At 37.4% G+C, this 18,032-nt stretch overlaps 1 protein-coding gene across 1 annotated transcript in view; it reads right to left on the minus strand.

Moving 5' to 3' along the window:
- Positions 1–452: 452 nt before the first annotated feature.
- Spata6 (spermatogenesis associated 6) overlaps positions 453–18,032 on the minus strand; it is a 79,470-nt gene continuing 61,890 nt past the window's right edge. The window contains exons 12-13 of the mRNA XM_035438665.1: positions 12,214–12,305; positions 453–630 (exon numbers count right to left, since the gene is read on the minus strand). Of these exons, the coding sequence (XP_035294556.1) occupies positions 453–630; positions 12,214–12,305 (270 nt within the window). The remainder of the gene's footprint in view (positions 631–12,213; positions 12,306–18,032) is intronic.

Raw genomic sequence — 18,032 nt, forward strand, 5'->3', positions numbered from 1 at the left:
GTTTAAATTCTTGAAGTTTATTTCTGCAGAGAACATCTTTTTGCGCATTACTGATAACAGGGAGCTGATATTAATTAAATTTACCCAGATAAGATAAACAGCCAATGAGGATGAAAAGAAAGTTAAAAGGCAATAAAACTGGAACAACATTCTAGAAAAGAACCTATTCTTCAGTTTGTCAGCAATGATACATAGGAGCACATGTGGCAGGATGGCCTTGTCACACATTGGAAGTTGTAGCCCTGTTGCAGAGTTTTGACATTGGAAACAGCACATTTTTCTCTAATAAAGGCTAGACTGTGATAATTTACCACTTGAAGAAATGCACTGGGTTCAAGTCTAACTGTTACTCAGTGGACACCTGTTTTAAAGAAAGGCATACAAATACAGATGACATCAAACGCTTTCATTGAGAGGTTGACACGGACTCATACAGCTTATGGTGGATGGTCTTAGAAGCTTTCCTGTGTATGAGAAACGGAGCTACAGGCCTTTTTGTATAAGTTCCTGTACATCTTGTCCATGCTGTTTTCAAAGACGGGTCGGTGAGATTTCCCCTTAAAAGAGCCTGATCTGTTGGACCAGTATTCACCATCATCCAAATGGACAGAGCCACGTGGCCGCTGACAGCTGTGAGAAAAGATTGATTTTGAACACAGGTTAAAACAACAGTGTGATTAAGTTTGAGGCACTACTGTGAGTTCAAATATTTACTGAGTACTTTATGGATGTGTGATACCCTGTTAGGGCTGTGAGAAATAAAATAAACAAGGCTTTTGCCTTTTTCACTCTCTACAAGGACAGATAACCTGTTAACAGTAAATCATGAAAAAAAAAAACCCAACCCTGTGTTAAGAGTTTAAAAGGAGCTTGTAGACTAAAGATGGGTTCAGCAAGGTAAAAATAGCACAAAATCCAGGCATAGAGGCACAGACTTTTAATCCCAGAACTCAGAAGGCAGAGGCAGGCAGCTTTCTGTGGTTCACAATGTCCTACATAATAAGACCTTGTAGTAAAAACAGCACAGACACTGTGGTATGGTCAGTATATGAACAGAGCTTCTAGAGTCAGAATATTTGTAATACTTGGTCAAGCCTAGTGGTACATGTCTGTAATCCCAGTGACTTGGAGTTGGAAAATTGGGCCAAAAAACCCACCCCATTTATAAAAATATATACTTATATACATATATGATCTAATACATAAAATATATTTATGCGTTTGAACAGAAGTACATTTCATGAGTTATTAAATGAAAATTTCAGTGCCAGACATCTCCCTACAAGTTATTGGTCACTGAGACCTCAGAGGTGCCCACCATAACAAGTTTATAAGACTTAGGATATCAGCAAACGTCCCTCAGCTGCCTAGGAAACCCTTTCTCTGATGGCTTGCTTATGCAAGTGTTATGCAAGCTTCTGGGAGAGAAAAGACACCAAAGTCTTGACTAGCACTGGACACTGTATGCTATCATACCAACCTGCATGGAAAGGTGTGCCCACAGGCAGAATAAGGACATGGAAATTTTGGAGGGAATTAACTGCTTTCTGATTAGATATTATGCCCCCTCCACAGCAACAATTTCATGTGTGGTACTATAAAACTCATAAAAGCCCATAACCAGGGAGGTCATAGGCCCTCGGTTAAACCTACTATTACTGTTTTGCTACATGGTTGTGCTGTCAAACTGCTATCCGAATATGTTTACACTCAGATTTCTGTTGCTCTGAGCTTTGGTCAGAGAAGATTTTTGCAGTGAGTAGTGGTTAGTGCAGAGTGAGAGCAGGTCAAAGTACTGAGAATAATTAACTGTGAGTGCTTAGCTGTATCAACCTCTCTCCATCCAAGGCTCAAGGAACATCACAAGTGACAGCACAGAAAGAATGTAAGCATTGGAGGCCAGGGAAGAGACCTGAGAAATGCTGATTTGGAGACATGATATGGCTTTTGAACACATCACTTCTCAGCAACTGCAGTTACCTAAACAAGACCTGTGCAAGACTAAGCCAGTCAAACTTCCAGCACTGATCAGGATGGGGACTCAACGTTCCAACCTTTACAGAGGACTTCCTAGTGACTGAAGGCTGCTGTGTGAGAGAGTCACGCTGCTTTGGGGACATGGGTGTTGGTTTGTTGGCCCTGCACCAGTGCATAGTCCCACAGCCGTGCACATATGGTCAACACGAATAGGAACCAGATAATAGTAACAAAAGAACATATGAAGTTGGGAGGTAGATGGGATGGGATGTAACAGGGGAAGCTGGAAGGTGGTTAATGGTAGATAGATATCATTAAAAACTATATTGTACAAATGCATAAAAATTTTCAAAGAATACATATGGTACTTTTAAAAAAAATATTTTAACAGTATAAGCTTCAAAACTATCTTTTCCAAGTCTCCTAACTACTATTTTGACACAATCAGCACACTTCTGTTATTATTAGCTTTACACAAGGATACAGTCTAGACAAATTCATATAAATTTTTCATACAATTTTTCTCCAGATATAACCTCTATTGTCACTTAAAACACTGTTTTTACCATTTGAGTCATACACAGGGAAATCACAGACAAATACATCAGTGGAAAAAAATGGTATCTCAAACCTGTGTCAATAGATCCGCCAGCCTATGTGCCCACATCCTGCCTCCCTCCCTCACGATACTGCTGGAGTCCTGGGTGCAGAGTTTAGTTCGCTTAGCTGTTTTCTGGCTGTTTGCCCTCCAACAAGCCATGTGCTTCTTACCTTTTCACTAATGCAGGTTTGTTCCTGCCTTGCTGTGGTCTACAACCATCACCTTTACTGAATCATAATGGGGAGGTACTAGTGTGCTTTTCTGAAATTTATATTTAACACTACATACAGTCAAATAAACCTACTCAATTCAAGTTAGAATTGCCTATTTTGATTTAAACTCCTTATATTTTGAAATTTTCATATATGAGTACTTTATTTTTATCATTTATACAGCTTTCTCTCCCTCCTCCAATTCTTCTTATCAGATATCATTACCCAATGAAAGTTAAGTAGTTAAAAAGACTACTAATTTTTAGCTATGGGTTCTCTTCAGACTATAAGCCAAATTTTTAATACTTTTCATAAAATACTCCATCTTCACTATTGGATTTACTACTGCTTTGGTTTCATTAGACAACACATGTCTCAAAACTGTTTTAAAATATTTCCTCTCTGACTTCCAGTGAATAGATAAATGTTAAAAACCTTTTAGGATTAACTGTGAGCTTTACGAGACTGTATAGCTGGGCTAACACGGCTTTCTATTTGACCACATGGAATAAAGCTGGATGCCAACAGTAATAAAACCACAAGAACACAACTAAACAACACATTATTGAATGACAGCTTAGTCAAGGAAAAAATCAAGAAGGAAATTTAAAATTTCCTAGAATTGAATGAAAATGAAAACACCGAACACCTACTCATGGGGCATAATGAAGGTGGTCCTAAGAGGAGTCTCTAGCACTAAGTGCCTACCTCCAAAACAAACAAACAAAAGAGATCTCAAGTTGGAAAATCTTGATATGCTTAAAAGCCTTGGGGATAGGATGAACAAACAACAGCCAGAAACAGATAGGAAGAGATAATCAAAATCAGAGTAGATAATGTGAAACAGAACAAAAAATACAAATAATCAATGAAGGAAAAAGTTCTTTAACATAATTTTAGCCAAATTAACAAAGAGTCTAAAAGAAATAGGTGAATTTCTAGATGCATATGGCCTACCACCATTAAATCAAGATGGGGTAATAATTCAAATGGACCTTAACAACCAGTGAAATAGAAGTGGTAATTAAACATATTATAACTAAGAACAACTCAGGGCCAGATGAATTCAGCACAGAATTCTACCAGACTGTCAAACAAGAACTAATATACCTACTATACCTTGATACAAAAACCAGATGAAAACCAAACAAAACTGAAATTGCAGGTGAATTTCCCTGAGAACATTAATGCAATAAGTTCTCAATAAAATAAATGTTAGACTGAATTCAAGAATCTATGTACCCATGTTTATATCATCCATCCTGATCAAGTCTGCTTCATCCCCCAAATGCAGGGATGGATAAAATCAATAAATGCAACTCACCATAAATAGACCCAAGAATGTTCAGTTCCTTAGATGTAGAAAGGGCTTTTAACAAAATACAACACCCCTTAATGATAAAAAGTCCTGAAGAATCTAGGACACAGGTGAGTATCTCAATATAAGGAAGGCAACATACAAGCCTACAGTCAACATTTTTCTAAACATTTTTCTAAACAAAGAAAATAAAAAACAAGACATGGATGTCCTGTTCATTATAGTGCTTGAAGTACTGGCTAGAGCAATAAGAAAAAAGGAAGGAAGGGTATACAAATGGGAAATAAGGAAATCAAAGTGTCCCAATTTGCAAATAATATATATATATATATATATATATATATATATATTATAAATGACCACCAAAAATCGTATACAGTTGATAAGCACATTCAACAAAGTAGCAGGATACAAAATCAACATTAAAAACCTAGTAGGCTTTTCTATATACCAAGAACAAACATACTGAGAAATAAATGAGGTAAAAAAATCCCATTCCCAATAACCTCAAAATAAAATATCCTGAAACTTTTAGTTCCAATCGAGGAACTGAAAGACTTGTACAATGAGAATTTTAACACACCAAATAAAGAAAACTGAAGAAGATACCAGACATTAAAAAGACCTCTCATGATCATGGATTAGTAAGATTAATGTTGTGAAAATGGCCATCCTACCAAAAGCAATCTATAAATCCAGTGCAGTCTCCATCAAAATTCCAATTCAATTCCTCACGGAAAAAAATATCAAAATTCATGTGGAAATGCAAAAGACCCAGGTTTACCAAAACAATCCTGAACAATGAAAACATTGCTGGAGGCACTACCATACTACTAATAATAATAATAAACCATGGTACTGATGTGAAAACAGACACACTAATTGATAGATTAGAATTGAGGACCCAAATACATAGCCTCACTTCTAGACTCACCCTAATTTTGACAAAGGTATAAGAAATATACATTGTTGAGAGGACAACTTCTTCAGCAAATAGTCTCAGTCAAGCTGGATAGCTAAATGTGGAAGAATAAAATGACATTCTCATCTCCCACTCTGTCTGAAGCAACTCCAAATGGATCAACTACATCCCCATAAGACCTAATACTTTGAACCAGCTAGAAAGTAAGGAAAGCTCTTGAACTTCCAGGCACGGGCATCAAGGCCACTAAGTACCAAAGAGGATGTCATGCAACTAAAAAGAAATACATACATTAAAGGATACAGCCATTCCAGTGATGATCACCTATAGAGTTGAAAAAGAATCCTCACCAGCTATATATATGACAGAGTATTAGTGTATAGCACAACAAAAGCATACAAGTAAACAAAAACAAAAACAAAAAAAATAAACTGGGGCATGGAATTAACAGGGGGGTCTCAAAAGAAATAAAAATGGCTATGAAACATTTGTTTGCTCATTTTAGTATTAAACATCTTAGCCACCAGGGAAAGCAAATTAAAACTACTTTGAGATTTTATCTTACCCCAGTCAGTATGGCTAAGACTTTTTAAAAAGACAACAAATGCTGGTATAGATGATGAGACAGGGAACACTTATTCACTGCTGGTGGTCATACAAACTGGTGCAGCCACTGAGGAATTCAGTGTGGAAATTCCTCAGACAGATAGAAATACATCTACTGTCTGATGCAGCTATATGACTCCTGAACAAATTCCTAAAAGACATTGGCCTACAGGAATAGTACTTGTCCATATTCATTGCTGCTTTATTTATACAATAGCAATAAAATGGAAACAGCCTTGATGACCATCAACTGATGTTGGATAATTAAAATGGCATGCATATACACAATGGAACGTTAAGCTGCAAAGGAAAATGAAATTACTAAATTGACAGGTAAATGGATGGAACTAGAAATGATCATTCTGAGTAAAGTAGCCCTGACCCAGCAAGACAAGAGCTTAATGCTCTCTCTTATACATAGGTGCTATTTTTGAATCTTTAGATATATGTGTTTATATTAGAGTACCCATATATGGCAGGAAACCAATAAGAGGCCATGAGAGGTTCTATGCAATTGGGATAGACTATATGGTATGAAAAGTGAAAGCTCAATAATGATATAGAAAGGGTTAAATGAGGTAGGGTGGGAGAGAGCTGAGAAATGCAGGCGGGGACAACAACACTAAAGACCTTTTAAAATGACATATTGAGACCTATTGTTGTAGATGCTTATTAGGAATTTGAGGTAGTTACTCTATATCAGGGTCAGGGAAATTTCTTTCTCAGACACCCAGGCTATCAGATAAAAAAGCCCAGTGCCAGGTATTTTTACTTCATTTTGAGTTTGTTCAGAACCACCTCCCTGCCAATTCCCCTCCTCAAAACATGGCAGGTTATTGCTATCACTCTTAGGTCTTTCTAAAATTTAATGGTAAGACCCAATGGCTGCAGAGACCACATACCTGAGTCACAGGACAGAGAAATCAAGCTGGGACTGACTGGAAAATGTCATCCTTACTAGCTTCCATATTGCTGGAAGGCTCTGTGCACACTTCTTGGTAAGAACAGTAACCCAACAGTCTTACTCAGCTACGAACTACAATAAGGACTGACCTGACAAGATATAACTACTCATGTAACAGTGGCACAGATGAATATTTTGGGAGAAAACAACCACTTTCTGATTGGTCTTAAAACTCTTCAAGTTTAAATTCCTACCTGGTACTACTGATTGGGGCCACAATATATGGCTAAACAGGTCATATTCCCTAGGAAAGAACTTAATGCTATTATTCTGCTAAATGGACATAGTAATAAACTGCCCTTTAATTAAGTTCCTATCTTTATACATATAGATTAGTATATTTTCAAACCCTCTCAAAAAAATTTCTTTTTGCAGTAGATGGAGATGAATACAGAAGTCTGCAACTGGTCAGTGTACGGAAAATAAGAGACTGTGGAGTGCTTAGCTCTAGATGGGACATCTCTCTCACACTTCTTCCTTAGGCTCGGGGATCATAGTAGAAGAAGCAGCAGATTATAAGAACCAGAGGGAATAGGCAAACATCTACAGTGAAACAGAATTTGCCAGACATGACAGGGCTATCATTCGCAGGAACTCACAGCAGCTGTAATTGCCTGTGAGTACCAGATCAGGACAGTCAAAATTCTAGCATGGATGAGGGTGCTCATGAATTCCCACCCATAGCTGAAGTGCTATTGGCAATTTGTGGCTGCTGGGGTGGTAAAGTAAGTTGTCTTTACTTTAAAGTAAGGGTATGCCACCCAAGAGGCTAAAAATGCTCCAGGATAGATGGCCCCACACCCATGAACATACACATTATCACGAGGGGGAATCAGGGGATTTATAAAACAGGACATAATGTTGGGAAGGAAAAGTGGTGATGGAGATAGAGAATAGGAAGGGAATGAGGGTGGATTTGTTCAAAGTCAAAATTATATGTGTGTATGAAATTCCAAAAAATTAAAACAGAAAAAAGAAAGAATCTGAATTGTAAAATACAGATCTGAGCACAACGAGTCTTAATGTGAAGTCTATGGGGAGGTGCAAACACAAACATCAGAATCCTAGACACAGGATTATTTACTTCCAGACATTCTGGAATACAAATTATGAACTGAATTATTTTTTTAATTGCTGAGAATTACTAAGTTTCAAATGTGTGTGTAGCACTTAAAACCATAACAGAAATGGGCCTTTTAAACAACTTCATGTCTCATTTTACCAATAATATTCCAGCACTTGTTCACAAATCATTTAAGGCATCCCTGATACATGTTATAAAACACTTTATCAACTAGTTTCAAAGCAGGGATTATGTTATTGTTCTAAATGTAGCACATATTTCTAACAACATACGACCATTTACTTTAATAGACAGCTCTTTATTGAACTGTGACATTGCTAGGCAGACAAAAACAACATTAGAACAAAAACAAGATAAGAGAACCAATCAGTTTCAAATTCTATTAATGTCTAAATTATAATTTATATATATTTTATTGAAGTCTATAATATATACATAACAGAGGAATATTTTAGGCAATTTATAATGGATTAGGAAACAGAAAGAGATTATTGGTGATTAATTTAGATAAAGGATACAAACCATTTGAGGCCTGGGGGTATTTTTGTCAGTTCAAATGAAGATCAGAGGAGTAGTGCTTTACACATAGCCTATAACTCGGTTCTCATAAACAGCCTTCAGATAAAATAAACACACACATACATAATACACACATTTATATAAAATTGGGCTTTGAAGATGGATATATTAATCCAACAATAGTAATTTTAAGAAGCATGTGGTTTGTATGAGAAATGTCCATGAGAATATCCGACACTGAACTCTTGGTCCCCAGCTGGTGGTGCTGTTTGGAGATTAGATGGTGCAAGCTGACTGGAGGAAGGATGTTACTGAGGCTGAGCTTTAAGAGTGCAGTCTGGCTATGTCTAGTCTGCTCAAGTCACTTCATGGTTGAGGTAAAGGATGTCAGTACTCGCTTCCTGCTCCAGCTTGCCTACTGCTGCCATGCTTTCCCACTGTGATGACTTATTCCTCTGGAATCAAAAGCCCAAATAAATTCTTTCTTCTGTAAGTTTCCCTGTTTGTGCTGTTTTATCATGGCAACAGAAAAGTAACACATAATAAGAAAATATAATGTACTACTTATACTTAACCAGAATTGAGAAAGATTTTAAGATACTGGTATGCATAGCCCTTTCACCGTGTAATGCATGATTATAGGTATTTTAGATTGTAAAATATGAACTCCTTGTCATAAACTCAATAATGGTTTCTATCAGTCAAATACCTCAATGAATACAACATGAAGAAAAGTTCTGAGCATACTGTATAGGCTCTAGAGGTTGGATAGAAGGAAGGAAGGAAGGAAGGAAGGAAGGAAGGAAGGAAGGAAGGAAGGAAAGGAAGAAGAAAAGAGTCAGTGTTAGGCTTTAGAACAGATAACAGGGAGAGGTTACAATTTGGTCCAATAACATTACTTTTTAAAGATGTTATACAAAGGTGTGTTTGGGACATTTGTTGGTGTTGTTGCTCAGAGATTGCCAATGGAGTTGGGGCTAGGTTTGGAGGGCAGCATCCACATGCAGTTTGTCAGAGTGTACCATAGAGTTTTCTGGATAACTCAAAGGACATAGATGGACACACAAGAGGAATAAGGAGAACCAAAGGAGAAGTACAGGTCTTCCAAGAGAGGAAGCATGGAGAGTAGAGGCTGCTAGTTGTTTTCTCCATTGCTCTGTGGATATATCAGGTTTTACCCTAGTGATTCCTGGCCATTTTTTATTAATAAAGCAATACAGAAGCCATTTTTAACCATTATATGTACTGATAAGATTTGGAAATGCTTCTCACACTTTAATATGCACCAGAGTCATTGCTGCAATTCGGGTTGCTGGGCCACTCCCCAAGTTCCAAATAGAGTATACCTCAGGTGGGGCCTTGAGACTTTAAGTCTCTAAGCACATGATAATGCTACTAATATGAACCACACTTTGGGCGGTACTCAAAGAGGGATAAGAGGCTTTGTTGCCATCCTTCTTTCAAGCATTAGCAAAAAATCTGTGCATGAATATACTGAAGACTACTTACTTATTGTAAGTCACTTATTTTTCTTCCCTGAGGAAAGGATCAGATAAATGATTTTCTAACAAGAAAAGTTTCCATCACTTGCTGTGAGAAGGTGCCTGCCTCTCAGTCCCACTTAACAGGAAGCACATGAGTTGGAGATAAAACTAGAACAACACCCTAATCACTTGAGGAGAAGCTTCCAGGGTAAAATATCCGAAACCATCCAGTAACCAATTCTGAAGACCTGCCTATCCCATCCTGTTGGACCAAGGATATACATAAATGGTGAGTACTGTAAAGAGACACCAAAAAAATGAACACAGAACTTTTTTAGTAACTGCTCAACTATCTTATTTAAATCTTCTGAGCCAGTGTTGTTCTCACACTCCATGTATTGGAAACATGCAGGGCATTTTTGGGTTTTATCTCCATGTAGATACCACAACCTTTGAGTTATCAAGTAGAAATCTATATTTCTAAGAAACGACACAGGCAATTATTTATATAAAACCTCAAAAATCAGAACATTTCCTGTGTCAAACCTACTTCTTATTCCTTGCCTAAACAAGAATGATATTGATTTACCCCCCCCCAAAAAAAAAACCTGAGGTGGTAATTTAGAAAACAATTATACTAGGTTTTCTATTGCTGTGATAACGACCATTACCAAAACACCTTGGAGAGGAAAGGGTTTATTTCATTTTACAATTCCAGTAACTGTCCATCAGTGAAAAAAGTCAGGACAGGAACTCAAAAAGGGCAGGAGCTGAAGCAGAAGCTGTGAAGGAGTGCTGCTTACTGCCTTGCTCTCTATGGCTTTCTCAGACTGCTTTTTCATACACACCAGGACCATAAGCCCAGGATTATCAACACTCACAAAGGCTATGCTGGGCACTCCCACATCAATCATTAATTAAGCAAACATCTCACAGGCTTGTCTATAGGCTAATTCTATGGAGACATTTCTCAATTGAGGTTCCCTCCTCTCAGGGGACCCTAGCATGTATCAAGTTAACACAACATTAGTTGGTATAGCAATATAGGGAAGAGACTTAAGAAAGAAGAGAAAAACTTTGCATGGATTGTGTGCTCTCTGAACCCTTCTTTTCCTTTTTTCACTATTTCTTTTTCAAATCCATCTACAACAATCAACCCACTTTATAAGAGGCCCAGGCTACCTCTTGATTGGGACGTAAAGACTTTGGGAAAGAAGACACTCATGCTATGCCCTCACATATTCAGAGGTTCCAGCCAAGGTTACCATTTTAGTGCAAAGTCTGGCTAGAAAAAAAAATTCCACTTCATGGAGCATCTATATAAGTTTCTAAGGAATTTCATGATAAAAAAAAAAAAAAACTCATGTAGTACACTTCATGGTATAGCTACCCATGAGTCATAGTTTTTAATTCTGCATCTCATGGCCATTGGCACAGAACTTTCAAAATAAAATCTGGTAGGATAATTTTTCAAAAATATTTTTATTACTAAACATCCCTGAAAATTTAGAAGAACATATTTTTTCTAATTTTATTTTGAAAAGATTTACTTACCCAATTATGGAAACTTTTTAGCTTAGGATAAATGTATCATGAAAAATAAGGATTTGCTGGGCAGTCAAATAAAATCCTTAAAAGGAGGAAATGCGTGGGGCAATGGTGGCTCACGCCTTTAATCCTAGCACTTGGGAGGCAGAAGCAGGCAGATCTCTGTGAGTTCAAGGCCAGCCTGGTCTACAAGAACTAGTTACAGGACAGCCTCCAAAGCCACAGAGAAACCCTGTCTCGAAAAACCAAAAAAAAAAAAAAAAAAAAAAGGAGGAAATGCATCATTTTTGAGTTTGGCTGTGTGTGTGTGTGTGTGTGTGTGTGTGTGTGTGTGTGTGTGTGTGTGTGTAAATGGATGAGCGTGTGTGTATAGAGGCAGAAGTCAATGTCTGGTGTCTTTCTCAATTATTTTACAACTAAATTTTAGAGATAGGGTCTCCTACTGAATCTGAAGTTCACCAATTCAGCAACATTCTGTGGTCAATAAGCCCCAGGGATCCTTTATCTCTGCTTCCACAGTGCTGGGATAACAAACACAAGTGCAAAGTTGCTTCTAAAACACCCCTCATGCTTGTTCCACTAGCACTTTTACTGAGTCATCCCCTTATCGATTAGGGGTGTGTGTGTGTGTGTGTGTGTGTGTGTGTGTGTGTGTGTGTGTGTTTAATCAAAAAACTTCAGTAACAAAATAATGTAACTGGGCTGGGGAAATTACTCAGTAGTTAAGAGTGCCTACTGCTTTTGCCTAGGACCCAAGTTCAGTTCCCAGCACCAACACTGGGTGGCTCACAGCCACTGATCTCGTGTCTCCAAGCTCCATAGGCATCTGCAGTCTCAAAACACATAACCAGATACAGACACACATACCTATAACTAGCAGGGTAAAAATAAGATTAGCATCTAGACAAAGAGAGAAATGGGTGGTCATTTTTATGCTAGCTATGAGAAAGATCTCTGCGCACAGAAGCAAGTCCATACCTATACTCAGGGTCACTGTCGTAGGCAGAGTCTCTGAATAACAGGCCTCTTTTCAGTTCCAGCTCCTCATCTTTTTCTGGGTCTCTCTCATCCTGAAAAAATAAAGTATTTCCATTAATCCATTTTTTCATTGCTTCCAATGTCGTGACTCTGATTCTGTCAGAAACCTGCCTTTCCATTCTCACTCTAAGAGACTGAATCAATCAAGAGTCCAGGGCTTAGACATCTGAGGACATAACAAACTGCTGAGAAAATGTTATCTCTCAATAACATTTTCAAAGTTATTTCTCTTATTTCAGGATTATAATATATCATTTCCCTTTCCCCCTACAAGTCTTCCCACATACTGTACCTTGCTCTCTTTCAAAATCATGCCCTCTTTTTCATTAATTATTGCTTCATGCATATATGTATATGCATATATTCCTAAATATAACCTGCTCAATCTATATATTGCTCGTATATATGTTTTCAAAAGAGCACATTATTTTTATTATAATTTGGTTAGTATTAGTAAAGACTAGGCATTCAGTAAATATTTTATGAACAAGGAATAAATGGTAGTAGATGTATCAAGTATGTAAATTAACAAAGCCATGTATATCTTTATATGAGCTCCAAAAAGATTATTCTTGCCTTCTGAGACATTAGTACTAATGCTTGAGAAAATTACACAGATGCAGGCATGCACCCATGACTTACAAAGTAGATGATTTACCAATAATGATAAGCCAAAATAATAAACCACAAAAGGAAAAAAACTGAATGTGAGTAAATTGGTATAAACATATGTAGCCAAAGTTCCCATCCTTAATTTCTACTAGATACTCAAATGGGCATTGGAAACAAGGTCATCTGAGCTAGTTTTACAAGTTGCATTGTCTCCAGAAGCTGACATGTGTTTCTATATTTTCGTATTAAGTATTGTTCTAAACTTAGCCATCACCACTCACTCCTTAGTCAACACAAACACAAGAAAAGAGTGTAGGTAATGAAAACACATAGGAATAGCATTGACAGAAGAAGGGCCCATCCTCTTCAGGTAAGAAAACACATCTACACAGATTGTGAAGAAAATATACTTTTTTAATTTGCTGATTGGCAAGAAACTGCAAAGGACACATTTGTTGTCAAGATGCCAGTGAATCATAATCAAGTTAAAACATTTTGGAAAATGCACATACAATTTTAGTTGTCAATACTATTATGAATAATTCCATATATTTCTATTGGCACTTTTTTCTTTAACATTTTTGTCAACTATTAAAATGGTTTTCTTTTAGGTAGTACTGAAATGATAAATATTTAATCATTTATTTCCAAACTTTCCATTGTGTCTTTTTCTTGGCTGGCATAAAACCAGGTGAGAAAGATTGACAAATGTAGAAATTACTGGAAGGATTGTCCTAAGTAGAGTAAGAACACATTGCTAGCACCACTCACATTTAAGATTACCCAATGGATCAAGGATGGCTTGACAGGAATTCTTACCCAAGAAACAAAACAGACTGCATTACCACATGTTTTTCAGACTACAGATAGGAATAATTATCTCATGTATATACACTACAGCCAGCTGGATCTGAATACAAAGAGCGCTCAGAAAGAGCATTTACAGATAGAGTGCCTATGACTGAGATGTGGAAGGGACACAGGCATAGAAGAGTTTCTTAGAATTTAGCCAGGTATGGTCCTTTGTCAGACCTCTAATCTACAGAAATGTAAGATGATCAATTTGAGCCAATAAAGTTAGGGATAATATGTGGAAGCAATAAAAAGCAAACACAAAAAGACAGAAAAAAATCCTCATAAAAACATACAGAAATTGCTTTCGGGTTGGATGGGGTAATTCATAACAAACAGCTATTTCTGTTGCAAGCTAGGAAAGCTGAAAAATAAGAACTTTTTAGGATATTGGGAGCAAACCTAATGACTACGATGTTCAGCTATCAAAGAGACAACCCTTTTGAAAGTGGACTTACAGCGTACACCTCTATTTTTCATTAAGCATTTGAAGATTTGGGCATGGGCTAGAGGCTGAGGACCACAGGTAACATTTGAAGAAAGGGCAGTGCTGGGCACAAAGAAACCACAAAACTTTTCAGGATTGTACAAGAGCCGAAGATAAAATTTAAATTCTTTAATGCCTTATAAATCCAACCAGTTTCCAAATCGTGGCATAGCCTGACTCACAAAGCTTCCTGGGACATCAGAGAATAAATCTTAACCAAAACATCTGGAATGCAGAGTGTGGTATCCTACAGTCTAACAGTGTTTAGAGATGGAGATCATCCCCTAGGTCAAATGGCACTACAGCTAAAAGAAACAAATCCCTCTAAGTACTGTCAACAATTCAGTGTCCCCACTGAAACTGTTTATAAACTACAAACACTGATTAGCCAGGATAAAAATCCAGCCCTGGCCATGGAAACAAAGACTAGTTGCTACATATGGGGAAAATAAGCAGAATGTTTTATGAATTCCACAAGCACAAAGAATTAAAATTGAAGCCTAGAAAGTCCTCAAACACACAAAAAAGAATGTGAATGTATTTGCTGACTTCTGAAGCTGGGCAGGCCGGTGACAAATAAGCTAACCCCAAATTGTCTGACTATCAAAGACAACATGCCCTATAACCATAGTACCTAAAGGAAACATTCACCAGAAAGATGGATAGGAAGCAGATGAACACTGAAGCCCTGAAAAGGATGGCGAACTGACAACTATTTGCAAGGAGCATGCGCCCTGAGATACCTGACTTCTGAGAGTAGCCAGAATGGCCTCAGGCAGAGCAGCTGCCTAATAAAGAAGATGAAAAACACTAACCTAGCCATGCATAAGGTGTCACAATAAACAGAGACAGAGGGGACTCAAATATAGTCTTGTGTCACTTAGTATGATCTTTAGAAATGCACCGTTAGTTTAGTGTGTACAATTATACTAAAATAGTTATGACATTACCAGGTGATATACTGTCTGTGGCCCGCTTTCACATTGACTGAAACAATGTAATGTAAATAACTTCCTAGTGTGGAAATGTAAAGAACTAAGTCTTCTGTTCTCTGAAGTCAAGTATCCACTGGGTGCATATTTCTCTCAAATGGCCAAATGTCAATTCACTACATCTGACAAATAAGGGGGAAATGCCTCTGTCTATTGGCAAAGGCCTAAAAGTTGTATTTGAAGTGGGGGCTAATGCCATAAGTCAGAGATGAACTGGGTTGATCAGGACTCTGAGTAAAGATAAACTGGGATTTATCAAAACTCGATGTAGCCTGAAGTCATGTATCTCCCTTTTGGATCAGAATTATTAGCCGTTAATGCTACCTGCCTGGGAGAGGAAAACAAAACCCCTTCTTCATGTAGAAAACCAAAAGCACTAAGCATATACAAAATTTAGTCTAAAAATAATCAGTGCTCCTAGAACTAGGACACCATCACCACTAAGAAAAAGAAAGAAAAAAAAGACAAGATCCAAATACAAACACATTATAAATATCAAATTTTAGGAGACGAGAACTTTAAGGCATTATTTGTGATTGGTACAATATGATCAAGAAAATTGATGGAAAGTTGGACAACTGGATATACATTTAAAGAATTTCAGACATGCGTCCATGAAGACGAATGAAAGATTTTAGAACTAAAAATATAGTCACTGAAATAAGCAACTTGAGAGGTAGGAGTATCAACACATTAGAATTAGTAATAATCAAAATTAATAAAGTTCCAAAATAAATAGCCATAATAAAAGCAAGCAGAATGATAAATACAAAGAATCTAGGACTGGGGAGATGCCTCAGCAGTTAAGAGCACTGGCTGATCTTCCAGAGGACCCAGGCTTAGTTCTCAGGACCCACATAGTGGCTCACAATTACCTGAAACTCCAGTTCCTGGGGGTCTGATATCCTATTCTGGCCTCAGAAGGCACCAGCACACAATAGTACACAGACAGACATGTAGACAAAACACTTATATATAGAAAATTATAAGAAAATATTAAAACTTTAGAAATATGATTTTAAGATACTTCTGAGGCAGAATCAAAAGATCTAAAAGTATAGTTCTACAAATAGTAAAACTGAAGGAATTCTAAGGCATACTTGAAGAGACAGTGGACTAGGACAACTAATAAGTCCTGAGTGAGCATGCTCAACTGGCTCAATACCTAGCCTCACATCTTTTAAAACATGGGTAAGAAAATCTTAGGAGTTCAGAATCAAAAAGCATTGCAAATTAAAACATGTTCAATGAAATGAAGTGACAAGACAGTCTGTTAGTGTGGCATCTAATTAACAAAGGAGACTGGTGTACCACCTGTGAAGGAGCTTGCAGGAGAACACCAAGGGGCATCCACCTGATAACTTCAAAAGTCTCAGAAGCTCAGTGCATCTGCTTAAGGATAGCCACTGAAAGCAGATTTTTCAACTCCTCTAGTAGTGAACACAAATAGTTTACAGGAAATTCCACAGGAGCTAGAGCCACCTGGGATCTATTAACTCTCAAAACTACCAATCAAAGTTGTCTTTCTCCATAAACCACACAGTAAAATAACACCTGGGAACAGAATCCAAAGTAAACAGAGAAATAAAAGGAAAGAAAAAAAAAAGAAAAATTCTATGCAAATGGGAAGAGAAAGAAAGCCAAGAGATTCCAGAAACTATGCTGTACATTTTGGGAGAAAAAATTATTTAAAAAAAGCATTCTCTGAGTATACACTTTACAAATTATACTGAATTTTACTTTGTTTCTAAAAATTCAGGAAAGTATTGGTAAAAAAAAAAATGTAAGTGGTAGACTGCTTACCTAGCATGCATGAGGTCCAAAATGTTAAGGAAAAAAATAATTTCATAAAGAGAGATCATGAGCTAGCTAGAAAGGAAAAGACACAAAACAAAAAGACAACATCCATCCTATCCTGGAGTCTGACTGTAAACAAGGCAGCATCTTCACTAATGGCCTTCTGGGCACTAGCAGGGACACTGAACCTGCCAGTGATACAAGCCTCAGCTTCTCTTCAGGACCCTCCATGCCTTCATGTAGCAGGTAGGAAACTCTTAAGTTCAGCTGTCAGCCTGATACGCAGCCTTGATCCCCTCTGGACCACAGATTCAGTGTGCTGACTTTGAAGAAAAACTTCCTAGATGATTTCACATGAGTGATGCTAGTCTCTTATTAAAATCACAGCTGATTATATTTTAACTCCAGCTAACTAGCATCACTTGTCCCATTAAAACAAAGATTTTTACTTCCTCATATTCTTAGTCAAAAATATCACACGAACAGCCCAACATATTCCCTCCTGAAAGATCGAAAACCAGGCCTCCATTTCTCTCAGCATTGTCTTCCAAGTTACCACAACAGCTCATTAAGTTTAGACCACTCAATTGCTTTCAGAGCCCAACTCCTCCAAATACTCTACCTTCTTGCCACAAAAAAGACCAAGGCAGAAGTACCACATGATTATATCCTTCATAGAAAAATTTCATTCCCTGGTACCCATTTGTGTCCCAGTTTGCCTCTCTTTTGCTCCCATAAAACACTGACATAAAACCACTTGGGGGAGGAAAGAGTCTATTTGGTGTACAGGTGATAGTCCATCATTGAAGGAATCCAAGGCAGGAACTCACAGACCCAAGAAAATGCCCTCACAGACATGTCCAGGCCAATCTGATGGAGGCAATGCCTCAGCTTAGATTCCTCCTTCCCATATAAGTCTAGATTTTGTGTTTAACTGGCAAAACTAAGCAACATATGTGCAAATTAGACCCAATATATATGTAACAGAAGTTCCTGAAAAAGAAGTCAAAGGCCAGGAA

This window comes from Cricetulus griseus, chromosome 2 (genome assembly GCF_003668045.3).
Source record: "Cricetulus griseus strain 17A/GY chromosome 2, alternate assembly CriGri-PICRH-1.0, whole genome shotgun sequence".
Taxonomy (NCBI): Eukaryota; Metazoa; Chordata; class Mammalia; order Rodentia; family Cricetidae; genus Cricetulus; species Cricetulus griseus.